General features: G+C 44.8%; 1 protein-coding gene across 1 annotated transcript; it reads right to left on the bottom strand.

Annotated features, from left to right (window-relative positions):
- Nucleotides 1–1,697: 1,697 nt before the first annotated feature.
- Nucleotides 1,698–3,323, bottom strand: LOC306919722 (eukaryotic translation initiation factor 4B-like; the record flags this gene model as incomplete). The annotated part of the gene is made up of 1 exon (XM_079496276.1): nt 1,698–3,323. The coding sequence occupies one exon, from the start codon at nt 3,321–3,323 to the stop codon at nt 1,698–1,700; it is 1,626 nt and encodes a 541-aa protein (XP_079352402.1).
- Nucleotides 3,324–14,059: the final 10,736 nt, after the last annotated feature.

The raw sequence follows: 14,059 nt of genomic DNA, 5'->3' as shown, positions 1-14,059 counted from the left end.
TACTGATTCCATCTTGTGGTTTCCTGCCAGATGACTACAAAATGTCGGAAGTTACCATCCGCTCCCGACCGGATCATAAACCCGAAAAAGAATGCTGCCCAGACTAGGGGGAGACCATAGACCATCCACAGCTGAGTGGTGGTTGGTGAACCCACCTGGGTTGGCCCACCCAGCTCCAGGGTCGTCCAGGTCAGGCCAGCAATGTGTCCATTTGTGTCCCTCCCGGAGCAAGACTCTTAACGGGTCTCACTGGGATGGCTGCTCACTGCTCGTCGTCGTTATAGGATGGGTCAATTACATCACTGCTCCTAGTTGTTATAGGATGGGTCAATGACATTGCGGCTCCTAGTTGTTATTGCTGCATGGGTACCATAGAGCTAAAAAGGATAGAGGGGGGGACCAGGAGCGACAGCTCCGGCCCCCACTATTCATTTCAATGGAAGTTGCTCAGTGGTGTTTTGAAGCACCCGGCCCGGAAGTGTTGGCTGCATATAGCCCATTGTGCATGTTTCTTTCCTTCCATGGAGCAACATGGAGTCCACTGTACAGTCTTCGCTTCCTAACCTTATTTAATTAACTTTGGTTGAAACACCCTGTAGAACGCTCTACTTCCTGGTTGAAGCACCCAGTAGAACGCTCTACTTCCTGTTTGAAGCACCCAGAAGAACGCTCTACTTCCTGTTTGAAGCACCCGGAAAAACGCTCTACTTCCTGTTTGACCACCACATTTTGGTGGTCAAATGAGCAAGCGCAAACGAGCGCTCAATGTTAAACCTCAGCGGCGGCGCGGGTATCCCCGTCATAAATGCACGGGCCCGCCCGCAGTTCCACCTTTCCCCACTACATCTCGCAACTTCAACGCGGCTTGACGGGTACATGGCATGCAGAGGAGGCCTTGCTGGGGGCTTGATGGGTGCATGGATGGATCTAAATCATTGTAATCATTGCATTTCACCTAAATCATTGTAAATCGTAAATCATCGCCTCATGTTTCCGACAGGTGTGTTGCAGATGGTAATTTTAATCACAGCTGTCCATGAGATTACATAATGCTCATTGAAGTGGAAGGACAAATGCTGTCTAATGCATGTACGTCCATGTTATGGCTGGCTCGGGGGCCATAACTAGGAGCAGTGATGGTTAATGCATGTGAGTGGATGGGAGGTGAATTCAACTCCATGCAAGTGGATGGGAGGTGGAATTCAACTCCATGCAAGTGGATGGGAGGTGAATTCAACTCCATGTGAGTGGATGGGAGGATAATTCAACTCCATGTGAGTGGATGGGAGGAGAATTGAACTCCATGTGAGTGGATGGGAGGTGAATTGAACTCCATGTGAGTGGATGGGAGGAGAATTCAACTCCATGTGAGTGGATGGGAGGTGAATTGAACTCCATGTGAGTAGATAGGAGGAGAATTCAACTCCATGTGAGTGGATGGGAGGTGAATTCAACTCCATGTGAGTGGGTGGGAGGTGAATTCAACTCCATGTGAGTGGATGGGAGGTGAATTCAACTCCATGCGAGTGGTTGGGAGGTGAATTCAACTCCATGAGTGGATGGGAGGAGAATTCAACTCCATGCAAGTTCTATTATTATAATTTATAACTATGATGGATTACCCCCATTCAGTGCTTCTTCTCTGCTGACCCTCACAGGCTTCCCTGAGTGATGTGTTGCTCATCAAAGTGGCACATCTACTGGCTCAGTTGAACTTCCTTTCCTGGTCCTCTCTCTACAGAACCATCGGTGGAGCTAAACTTGGGGGGAGCCGCCGAGAGGGGAGGTTGTCCGCGTCCATCGCAGGGTCTGGCGCCGAGCGAAGCTCGCCTGTTGGCCCAGGCGTTCCTCTTGGGAGGCGAGGCAGGCGTCGTCGTCCCCCTGAGCGGCGGCTCCTTATTGGAGGAGGCGTTGGAGGGGACGGGATGGGGGGAGGAGGAGGAGGGGCCGGGAGACGAGGGCTCGTGTCCCCTCACGCCGAGCGCGTCCTCGCTCTTAGCGGAGTAGTCGGTCTTAGCGGAGCAGTCTAACGTAGCGGAGCAGTCGGTCTTAGCGGAGCAGTCGCTCTCGCGGCACAGAGAGCCTCTTCCAGAATCACTTCCCGGCTGCGCAGACTCGTTTACTGTGCGGGGACGCTCGGCGGTGTCCTCACTGCTGCTGCTGCTGCGCCAGCTGGGAGGATCCCGGTCTCTGGGAGGATGATCCCTGCTGTCTCTGGGCTTTCTTTCGGGCGGGCGGCGGACTCCTCCGTCGTCGTGCTGTTGCCTCTGTAGCCTCTCCTCCATCTGGCGCTCCCTGGCCGCCGTGTCCACCGGCCGGGCCCCTCCGAAGATGGAGGCCCTGGTGGTTGGGGCAGGGCTGTCCCCCCCACCGCTCCCCTCCTGCTCCCTGCTGCAGGGCTTCAGGTTCAGCTTTGGCCTCTGTTGGCCCGCAGTGCCGGCTCTTTCCTCGCACCTGCTACCGTCGTCACCGCGTCTCTCGTAGCGGTCCTCGCGGTCACCGTAACGATCCGGGTTGCCGTAGCGATCGTAACTAGGCTTGTCATCGCAGCTACGCCAGTGGCCATTGCCGAAGGCACCCCCCCCGCCGCGAGAATCGAAACCTCCACTGTTGTCGCCGCGGTCCCTGCTGCTGCGATCGCTGTCCCGTCTGGGTTCGTAACGGTTGCTTGATCGCTCTCCGAAGGCGTCGTGCTCCGTCTTGGGAGGTCCGTCGTTGTCGTTAGCTCCGCTGGGCCGCGGCGTCCTCCAGTCGCTTGTGTCGGACATGTCGGACATGCGACCGCCAGCCTGGTCCCGTCGGCCCAGAGGCCCGTTGTCCCTGTCCTTGTCGGAGTGCTCTGCGACGTCCACACGGATCCTCCGGTTTCCCAGCTGCTGCTCGTTGAGACCGAGGGCCTTCACCAGGGATTCCTTGTCGTGAAACTCGGCGTAGCCGAAGCCTTTCAGTCGCTCGGGGTTGTTGGGCTCCCGAGGCAGACGCACGGGGCCGATGGCCAGGCCGCGGAAGAACTCCTTGATGGAGTCCTCGGAGACGTCGTAGGGCAGATTGCCCAGGAAGGCCGTGTAGGGCGGGCCCTGGGGGATCCGCGAGCGGTCCACAATGTCGGGCTCGCGAGTGGAGCGCGGTGCCGTGGGCAGGGCGGTGCGGTTGATGGGCGCGGCCCGGTGTGCGCTCTCCTCTCCATGCCAGGCCGGGGAGCCGTTCCGGTCCGGATCCTCCGCGTTGTCCACCAGACCGTTGGATGGATGCCTGTTGGCCATGAGGCCGAACGAGAACAAACTGAGAGGCTTCTTCTTGCCTTTCTTCTTCTCTGCTGCCATTTTGTGAGGTACCTCCCTACATACACCACCTCATATCAGCCTGGGGTTCAACTTTATGATGTCACACGTGTATTATGTCAGTATGATGTCAATCATATCTCCATATTTAGGTATAGCTGTAGCCCATTATTATCATAGTCCTCGGAGGGCAGTATGAGGCTGTGTGGAAGTCCATATTTGGAATTCAACATGACATCATGACATCAGTCATCTCCACATTTGGGCATCATTTGGCCGTGGCCAGACGCCTCAAGCTACTCACAGGGAGCTGCGCTGGTCCCACATGCAACAGTCCCACATGCTGGTTAAGACACACCCGCGGCTTCCTTGCGCGGTCAAGCCGCGTTCACACCGCCAGAAGCTACAAAAATAAAGCAAGCTAAAATTATTTCGAAGCTGCTTTTCTTTCAGAAAGGGGGCGTGCCCAAGCCACCTGTCAGTCAAGTGGCCTGGACTGGCCTTGAGACGAGACAGAAAATAGGCAGTCTGAGCAGGCGCGCATTTTAAAGTGTAAAATGTAAAATAGCGGCTGTAGAGGATAAATAAGTCTATATTTAGTTACATCATAACCTATTTATGGATAAATAAATAATATAATCTTGGTAAACATGCTTGTGAATAACCAAACGAGACGACGGACCGGTCTCGATCCTCCCTCGTCTACCCCCCGTTCATGTGCTCATCTCGGGGGGAAGACAGCCTCTGCTCCTCTCCGCTGTCTTCAACCCCATGACCGAAACCTAGATCGAAACCTAGATCGAAACCTAGATCGAATTAAAAAATTATATATGGCTGTGTATGTAATGTTAATGTTGTTTTGGCAAGAGCATACCATATTTACGGAAAGAAATACAATTGTACATAGCCAACACGTCGTGGAAGCAAGTAAAACAGGGAAAAAGAAGTTGCCGCCACGTTGTTCCTGCCTGTCGACTACAAAACAATACTACAACATGACGTAACTATATCATCCGCTCCCGACCGGATCATACAGACTTTTGAAACAGAGAACAGGCTTTCCTCCGAGGTGGTGGAAAGCCTGGTGAGGCGAGGTTACTATCCTGGTGTTTTTAAAAACACTATCACCAAAAACACTATATCACCAACCAGGAAAGTGTTTTTAAAAAACAACTATCCTGGTGTTTTTAAAAACACTAGTAGGCCTATAGTATAGGCTTTTTGTTGTTTTGTTACTGCGGAAGGGACGGCAAACCGGCTGAGCGGACTCTCAGTCTCTCCCGGCTCTGCTACGACTGTTCACTGGGGGGTGGGGGCAGCTTCTATAGAAAAACATACACGTGTGTCACGTGACACTGGATTTCTGGGTATTGTAGTTCGAATTTAAGCTCGGCACTTAAACAGAGGTGCGGACCAAGTTAATCTAAACATAATAAAAACGAGAAACATGAGAATTCACGGGGTTCACAGCATACACTAATTAATCACTTCACGCGTTTTCACGTGAAACTCAGTCTAAGGGTTAATGTTGAAGATGTGATCTTTATTATATTGTATGCTCTTATTCTGAAGTGAACAGCTCGTAACAGGAAGTGCCTATTAACTTGTGTGTATATATTGGGTGAATAAATGCCTCTCATCAGTTCTGTTGTGTACAGCTGAGAGAGTGGATGTGAACTGACGCTGCTGCCTACTCGTCTCATTATTTATTTCCTCCATATATCCGACCAGTCTCCATGACTCTAGATTCTTCCTATCGCTGTAATGAAGCTCTGTTCAACAGTTAAAAACACCAGAATAGTGTTTTTTAAAAAACACTATTCTGGTGTTTTTAAAAACACTATCATGGTGTTTTTAAAAACACTATCCTGGTGTTTTTAAAAACACTATAACCAACTATCCTTGTGTTTTTAAAAACACTATAACCAACTATCCTGGTGTTTTTAAAAACACTATCCTGGTTTTTTTTTTTAATACTATCCTGGTGTTTTTAAAAACACTATCCTGGTGCTGGTGCTTTTAAAAACACTATCCTGGTGTTTTTAAAAACACTATCCTAGTGTTTTTTTTAAAACACTATCCTGGTGTTTTTAAAAAACACTATCCTGGGGTTTTAAAAAACACTATCCTGGGGTTTTTAAAAACACTATACTGGTGTTTTTAAAAACACTATCCTGGTGTTTTTAAAAACACTATCTTGATTTTTTTTAAAAACACTATCCTGGCGTTATAAAACCGTTAAAACCGTTATAAAACCGTTAACACTTTTCCTGTTCTTTTTTTTTATTTATTTTTTTAGACCTAAGTATTCAGTAACACAAACAAAAAAATGGGAAATAAAAAGTAAATGGAAGAACTACAAACATCTCAAAACAAAGCCTAACAAAGCCTACCCCCTGCCCCCACTCCCACACACCATTAATTTCCTTACTTACTATTATTTTCTTTCTTTATTTTTGAGTGGTGTAAACCACTCCTACGACTGGCTTTGTTAGTTTACGTGTCTGTCTGTCTGTGCTCAAAAAATGAGCATGGTTGCTACGGTCACCCAGTTCACCCGGGTGTGATTTCATTACGTCAGACATTACGTCAGACCACAGCTGATCAGTCTATATAAGACCTTACACCACTCAGTTCACACGGGTGTGATTTTTATTTTCTATGCCTTTGTATTTTTGAGTGGTGTAAACCACTCCTACAACTGGCTTTTTTGTTGAGTGGTGTAAACCACTCCTACAACTGGCTTTTTTGTGCAGAAAAAATGAGCATGGTTGCTATGTTCACCCTGTTGTAATGACGTAATGAAATCACACCCGGGTGAACAGGGTGAACATAGCAACCATGCTCATTTTTTCTGCACAAAAAAGCCAGTTGTAGGAGTGGTAAACCACTCCTACAACTGGCTTTTTTGTGCAGAAAAAAATGAAAAATGAAAAAATTGTAATGACGTAATGAAATCACACCCGGGTGAACAGGGTGAACATAGCAACCATGCTCATTTTTTCTGCACAACAAAGCCAGTTGTAGAAGTGGTTTACACCACTCAAAAATGAGCATGGTTGCTATGTTCACCCTGTTGTAATGACGTAATGAAATCACACCCGGGTGAACAGGGTGAACATAGCAACCATGCTCATTTTTTCTGCACAAACAAAGCCAGGTAATGAAATCACACCCGGGTGTGATTTCATTACATCAGACATGATTTCATTACGTCAGACAGACCTTACACCACTCAGTTCACCCGGGTGTGATTTTTTCTGTATATTTTGTATTAAATGTACCATACCCTTATAGGTCTACAGATAAAAATGAAAGTGTTTAGTCTAACATGGGCCTACCCTCTTCTTCTTTCTCTTTTTCTTTTTTTAAATTTATTTGTGTCTTTTTTGTGTTGAAATAGGTGAAGGGATGTAGTTGTCTGAATGTATGCACAAAAACAAAAAATGGGTCAACAGTGACATGAAACACGTAGAAACAAATGTGAAAAGAAAATGTATTTGCTACAAGGAATTGTACATGTGATTGACTCAATAAAGAAAAAAATAAATAAAACCGTTATTGACACAATCAATAACCATTGATTAGCCATTGAAATGCCAAAACGCGCGCATGCGCGTTTTTCATGCCTGGAAATGCCAAAACGCGCGCATGCGCGCCTGGAAATGCCAAAACGAGCGCATGCGTGTTTTATATGCCTGGAAATGCCAAAACGCGCGCATGCGAGTTTTTCATGGCTGGAAATGCCAAAACGTGCGCATGCTATAGTAGACTATAGTTTGGGTTACTATAGTAGACTATAGTTCAGGGCGTGGATAACCTCAGGAGACTATAGTCTACTATAGTAGACTATAGTCTACTACAGTAGTACTACTACGACATAGGCTACTACAGTAGGCCTATGTCTTCCGAAACCATGAACTATAGTATGTCGTTTTTTCATAGTTTTAGAAATAAAGTGCTTTCAAATTTGAGAAATAATAATGGGGCTCAATGGCATATAGTGCCTGGCAGGTCAAAAAATCACTTTCACCTAGAAACACTTTTTATAATTCAGCTTACTGTGGAGACACATGCTGGAACTTTATACTTGGATATGTTTTGTAGTTTCTGCAGTTATTTAACTTAAACGCGCAATGCATTCTCAATGGCAATAGCACAAACTTTGGCATGCTACTAGTCCTACATACTTACACCTAGAAACCCATTCAAACCGGGCACTGTTTTTTTGGCAAATCTAAGGGAGCAAATATAAGACTTCCGGTGGACGATCTCTTCAAAATAAGAGTACCCTCTAGAGTATTGAAAAAAAGATTCATTTGCACATTAAAACTACAAATGAAGCATTTAAATGATGCTATATGATGCTATAAGACACACATTATGTTTCTGTGTAAAAATAAGTAATTAAATAACGTAAAAAAGTTATCTAAATGGATAAATGCTATTCACTGGAGTGCATGGACTTTATAAAGTGGACACTGGACAAAAGACGGCTCTGCGAGGCAACTGTTGTGACATATGCACGCGTTCAGGGAGATGTCCTCTACCACACCTCACTCTCCGCTAAGCGGGAGAGGTGTAAAATTCCGAGCAGCAGACCTTCTACTGCTGTCAAATGTAAAAATTGAGCCGTTTCCAGACCCAGAGTGGACACTGGACAAAAGACGGCTCCGCGAGGCAACTGTTGTGACATACGCACGCGTTCAGGGAGATGTCCTCTACCACACCCCACTCTCCGCTAAGCGGGAGAGGTGTAAAAAAGAATTGGCACGCCATACAGTGAGGTGTAAGGTAAAAAATATGGAGTGAATATATAATAATATAGTGGCCCTCTCCAGAGTATTAAAGTTATAAAAGAATACAGACAAGGCTTTGAAAGTTACAAAAAAATACCTTTTAATTAATCATTCAATCAATCAATTTCAATGGAAAGAAAAAGGCATACAGTTTTCTTACGGTGTTTCTCATTCACTGTTACTGTTTTGGCAATTTTCGTTTTTTGTTCCAATTGTCTACAGGTGCTGGGCGGACTGCACTGTACCTGTGTTTTTCTGTATGCTGCTTTGTCACAGAAATCTATGGCTGACTGATTGTAAAATAAGCGCATGTGCTGTACACATTCGTCAGGTCTGTGTTTCTCATTTCGTAAAAGCAACACTTTTGTGTTTTTGAATGTGGCCTCAGAAATAGCTGTGCTTTTCTTACTCAGGTTTATTTGTGCAGCATAGGCTCCAGAGAATCTCTGCAAATCCCCTGAGAGGAGATCTGACCATATTGGAATAGTTGAGAGCATCTTGAACAGCTTGTTTAAAATCAGTTCCCCATGGTAGGTATTTTCACCTGTGTCATTGGTGGTTTTCATTGCTTTATTGGCTTCAGTCCTTACTGTTTCAAAATGTTTTTTGAAGGGAGATGTACTTTCACTGACATCCTCAAAATCACCAAAGAAGTCATGATCAGTGTCATATAGACTGTCTTGTCGATCATGCTTTGTATCAACATTTCCTTTCTGTGGCAGATTCTGTGTCTCAGACATGATGGTGTCAAGACTGGCTTGCACCACGCTGGAGTTCCTTTTGCTACCAAGTACAATACAAGCAGCTTGTACTATTGTACTTGCTTGTTGTAGTGTTTTGGCATTAACTAAAGTGCTGAAGATGTACATAGCCAAATGATACCTCTTATCTCTGTGTATGTACTGTTTGCAAATGTGACTTGCCTGTTTCATCAAATGACTCTTACATGCCCTTATGGTACAGAAATTTAAATCTTTGTTATCTGCCTTTCCTACCACTATTCTCCAGCAGCGTAACAAGTACATACTCATGCTATCTTGATTGAAGATACGCATACTGGCTTTTAAAAGCACTATGGACCTGTCACTATTAATCTGAATCGGTGTTGTGTTTGTACCAAATATCTCCTTCTAATGGTGCCAGGGTTGATCTCTCCAGGGGGAGCCTATTGTCTTTCTGTACAATTGATGAAGACGAACTCCGAAAAACCATATCTCAGATGACATCATCCTCCTGTTCATTAGACACAATTCCCACCACCTTTCTCAAAGAGGTTTTAGACAGTGTGATTGGAGATATCCTAAAAATTGTAAACAGCTCTCTACAATCAGGCGTCTTTCCAGACTCACTGAAGACGGCTGTAGTTAGGCCCTTACTCAAGAAACACAATCTTGATCCCTCTGTGCTGGGTAACTACCGACCCATTTCTAATCTGCCCTTTCTGGGCAAGGTTTTAGAAAAATGCATCTTTCATCAATTGGATGTGTTTCTACAGAACAACAATGTGCATAACAAATTCCAATCTGGCTTTAGGAAAGGCCACAGCACAGAAACAGCACTTGTAAAAGTAATGAATGATCTTAGGGTGTCTGCTGACAAGAAACATGTTTCCGTTCTTTTACTTCTAGATCTAACGGCTGCATTTGACACGATTGACCATTCAATTTTAATACAGCGTCTGGAGCACTGGGGTAGGCCTGTCTGGCACGGCCCTGTCCTGGTTTTCCTCCTACCTAACAAACAGAAGCTATTCTGTCAATCTAGCTGAGTTTGACTCAGACAAACACAACATCAGTTCTGGTATTCCACAGGGCTCAATTATTGGTCCTCTGTTATTCTCCCTGTACATACTGCCATTGGGAGAACTCATTACCAATCACGGAGTCAATTTTCATTTATATGCTGATGATACCCAACTATATCTTTCTGTAGATCCAGATGATCTCTGTGCCTTAGACCCGCTGTTGACCTGTCTGTCTAGCATTAAATGCTGGATGAGTGAGAACTTTCTCAAGCTAAATGAGGATAAGACAGAAGTTCTCATAATCGGTTCTAGTGAGCAGAAAGAATCGATAAAAAGCAGACTTGGCAACCTGACTGTAGAAAGTAACAGTACAGTAAAGAACTTGGGGATCACTATTGATTCTGAACTGAATTTTAATTCACACATTAATCATGTTACCAAGATTGCCTTTTTTCATCTTAGAAATATTGCACGAATCAGAGCCTATTTGTCACTGGACGATGCAAAAACGCTAATCCACGCCTTTGTTTTTTCTCGGCTTGATTACTGCAATGCACTTTTTTCTGGATTGCCTAAGAAATCAACTGACAGATTACAACTTGTCCAAAATGCAGCAGCCAGAGTCTTAACTAGAACTAAGATGAGAGAACATATTACTCCAGTCTTGGCCTCATTGCACTGGCTTCCGGTTGTTTTTAGGATTGATTTTAAAATTATTTTACTTGTTTATAAAGCTCTCAATGGTCTCGCACCTTCCTACCTACATGACTGCCTGCCGAAATATGTCCCAAACCGCCCCCTAAGGTCTTCCACTGCTGGCCTGCTCGCTTTGCCTAAAAAAATGGCAACTAAAAAATACGGGGAAGCAGCTTTTTGCTTCTACGGGCCGACGGCGTGGAACAAACTCCCACTGTACCTTCGACAGGCAGCCTCTGTAGACATTTTTAAAGCTCAGCTCAAGACCCACTTTTACACCCTTGCTTTTAATTGATTTATCTGTCTTTTAAAAAAAATGTTATTCATGTCCTCACTGTATTGTTTATGCCCTGCCTTTCTTTTCTTTTTTGTGTAAAGCACTTTGAGCTGCGTTTCATGTCATGAAAGGTGCTATACAAATAAAGTTTTATTATTATTATTATTATTTCTCTTTGCATCTCAATTGCGTGAGTAGTTCCTCTATAGCCGATTGAGTATGTTCTTCAGAGATCATGAATGCAACAGGAGTTGATGAACTAAATTAACTTACTATAATTTCATAATACAAAATCCTTTTCTCTGTTAGTTTAGTCTTAATGATCCCCCCTGTGGCAACCCATGATGCGGCACATTGTGCCGTCGCATTGTGCCACAGTTTCACTCCTGCTTCACTAAAACATATAACCTTAAGGGGACTAACTTTAATAATAATCATGTTTGACCTGCCTGTACAAATAAGTGTCTTTGCCAACTCCACTACGATTTCCAGCTATTAAAGACTTTGGGTCTGCATTGTTCAATGCCTCAATGTAAGCAGTATGTGCAAATCGGTTCTTCATTGATCTACCCAAGTTTGCACACTCTGTGCTTCTAATGTATCTACCTCTCAATTTGTCCTTTGTGTGATATATGTTGCCAGTGTAATGAAATATGCCGTCTTCGAATGAATGGAGATGTATTTTGAGGGTCATCTCACATGAAGTATGCCGGCAGGCGCCATTGATTGTCAGACATGGCTTGCTTGATTTTCTAACGACAGCGGTAGAAAAGTTGTGATTAACAAAACGGATTATACAGTATGGATTAGATTCCTTGACAGCTCTTGCCATTCATACCTCTTAAAATATTTATTTCCTTTGACTCTTAAGGAGTTTACAGTGTCCCATTCTGAAGACTTCAAAGTAAAGGTAGTAGGTTCAATGGCACTGTGTTTGAAGGGTCCTAATGTAGTAATGTATGTCACAACAGTTGCCTCGCGGAGGCGTCTTTTGTCCAGTGTCCACTCTGGGTCTGGACACGGCACAATTTTTACATTTGAAAGCAGTAGAAGGTCTGCTGCTCGGAATTTTACACCTCTCCCGCTTAGCGGAGAGTGGGGTGTGGTAGAGGACATCTCCCTGAACGCGTGCGTATGTCACAACAGTTGCCTCGCGGAGCCGTCTTTTGTCCAGTGTCCACTCTGGGTCTGGAAACGGCACAATTTTTACATTTGACAGCAGTAGAAGGTCTGCTGCTCGGAATTTTACACCTCTCCCGCTTAGCGGAGAGTGGGGTGTGGTAGAGGACATCTCCCTGAACGCGTGCGTATGTCACAACAGTTGCCTCGCGGAGCCGTCTTTTGTCCAGTGTCCACTCTGGGTCTGGAAACGGCACAATTTTTACATTTGACAGCAGTAGAAGGTCTGCTGCTCGGAATTTTACACCTCTCCCGCTTAGCGGAGAGTGGGGTGTGGTAGAGGACATCTCCCTGAACGCGTGCGTATGTCACAACAGTTGCCTCGCGGAGCCGTCTTTTGTCCAGTGTCCACTCTGGGTCTGGAAACGGCTCAATTTTTACATTTGACAGCAGTAGAAGGTCTGCTGCTCGGAATTTTACACCTCTCCCACTTAGCGTAGAGTGGGGTGTGGTAGAGGACATCTCCCTGAACGCGTGCGTATGTCACAACAGTTGCCTCGCGGAGGCGTCTTTTGTCCAGTGTCCACTCTGGGTCTGGAAACGGCACTTTTTTTACCGTTGACACCAGTAGAAGGTCTGCTGCTCGGAATTTTACACCTCTCCCGCTTAGCGGAGAAAGGGGTGTGGTAGAGGACATCTCCCTGAACGCGTGCATATGACACAACAGTTGCCTCGCGGAGCCGTCTTTTGTCCAGTGTCCACTTTATAAAGTCCATGCACTCCAGTGAATAGCATTTTTATTTAGATTTAGATTTTAGCATTTAGATACCTTTTTTACGTTATTTAATTACTTATTTTTACACAGAAACATAATGTGTGTCTTTACAATAACTGTATAATGTAATAATAATACTAATAATGTAATGTAATAATTATTTAATTAACAGTACTTTTATTCTGAAAGCAACCGGATGTCTTAAATTTGCTAGCTCTCAAACAGGAAGTTCTAGATTTGTCAAAAAGACGGAGCCGGACACTGGACATGAAACAACCTACTTCCCTTTCCGGTGTCTTCTTCTTCTTCGTTTGGCTTCTGGCAGGCTGTACACAGGCGAGTGTAAGTGTAATACTGCCCTCCACAGGCGATGGGTATACTTTCCCTACACTTTTAGATAAAGATCAGTGGAGTGGAGAAAATTCAAGACTGTTCTTCCAACATTCTGCCTCGGGTGTAAAAATAGACTTAAAGGAGAATACTTAGAGGCCCTGGACTGCCAATTCCATAAACATCTGCTGCTTCTCATTCCTATATCTCTCACATAAGAACACAACATGGTGTACCGTCTCAACATATTTAATTTTCACATCACAGGTTTTCATTTTTAGGCAGTTTTTTGGTATCAATACTGCAATGTTGTGTTGCAAAACTCTGTTCCATATAAAAGTCCGGAATTCAAAATGTACTTGCAGTGCAAGTACAGTGTGTGTGTGTGTGTGTGTGTGTGTGTGTGTGTGTGTGTGTGTGTGTGTGTGCGTGCGTGATTCTGGTGAAAAGGCTATGTACCAACTACCAACCCCAACAAATTTAGAGGTAGAGCCATTACACACATTTAATGTGTATGTGACCGTGACGACTCCAAGTTGTCTACATTGTGATAGTAGTTATAACTGTTAAAAGGTGCCCAGTTGTCTTTAGTGCCCACATATCCCTAGTGCCCAGCTGTCCAAGTGCCCACTCATCCAGGTGCCCAGATGGTTTTGGTGCCCACATGTCCGTGGTGCCAACTTGACCGGGTTACCCTATAGAATTCATGTGTTCAACACGGATCAGATTTTCCATATTACATTATTACATATTACAACTTTGGCTTCCAAAGTTTGCAGGATTGGTCCATTCTGAACAAAATGCCTCAAATCATGAACTCAGTGTGTAGTTTCCGCGAAATATTGCACGCACAGTTCCAATAGGCCACGGAAGAAAAGTCCCCCTTTTCTCATTGGCCGGTTATAGGGCCACCGGCAGGAGGCCGCAATAACCTACCTGACATACGGTGAATAAAATGTTCAATCAATCAAACCTGGCAGAGACCCACCTGTGCTCCAAGGAACACTTTACTGGTTTAAATCCGTTTTCCGTTGTGGA

The sequence above is a fragment of the Electrona antarctica genome (assembly GCF_951216825.1).
Source record: "Electrona antarctica genome assembly, chromosome: 3".
Lineage (NCBI taxonomy): Eukaryota > Metazoa > Chordata > Actinopteri > Myctophiformes > Myctophidae > Electrona > Electrona antarctica.
Note: the sequence above shows the minus strand (reverse complement) of the source record. Positions and strands in the feature narration are given on the sequence as shown.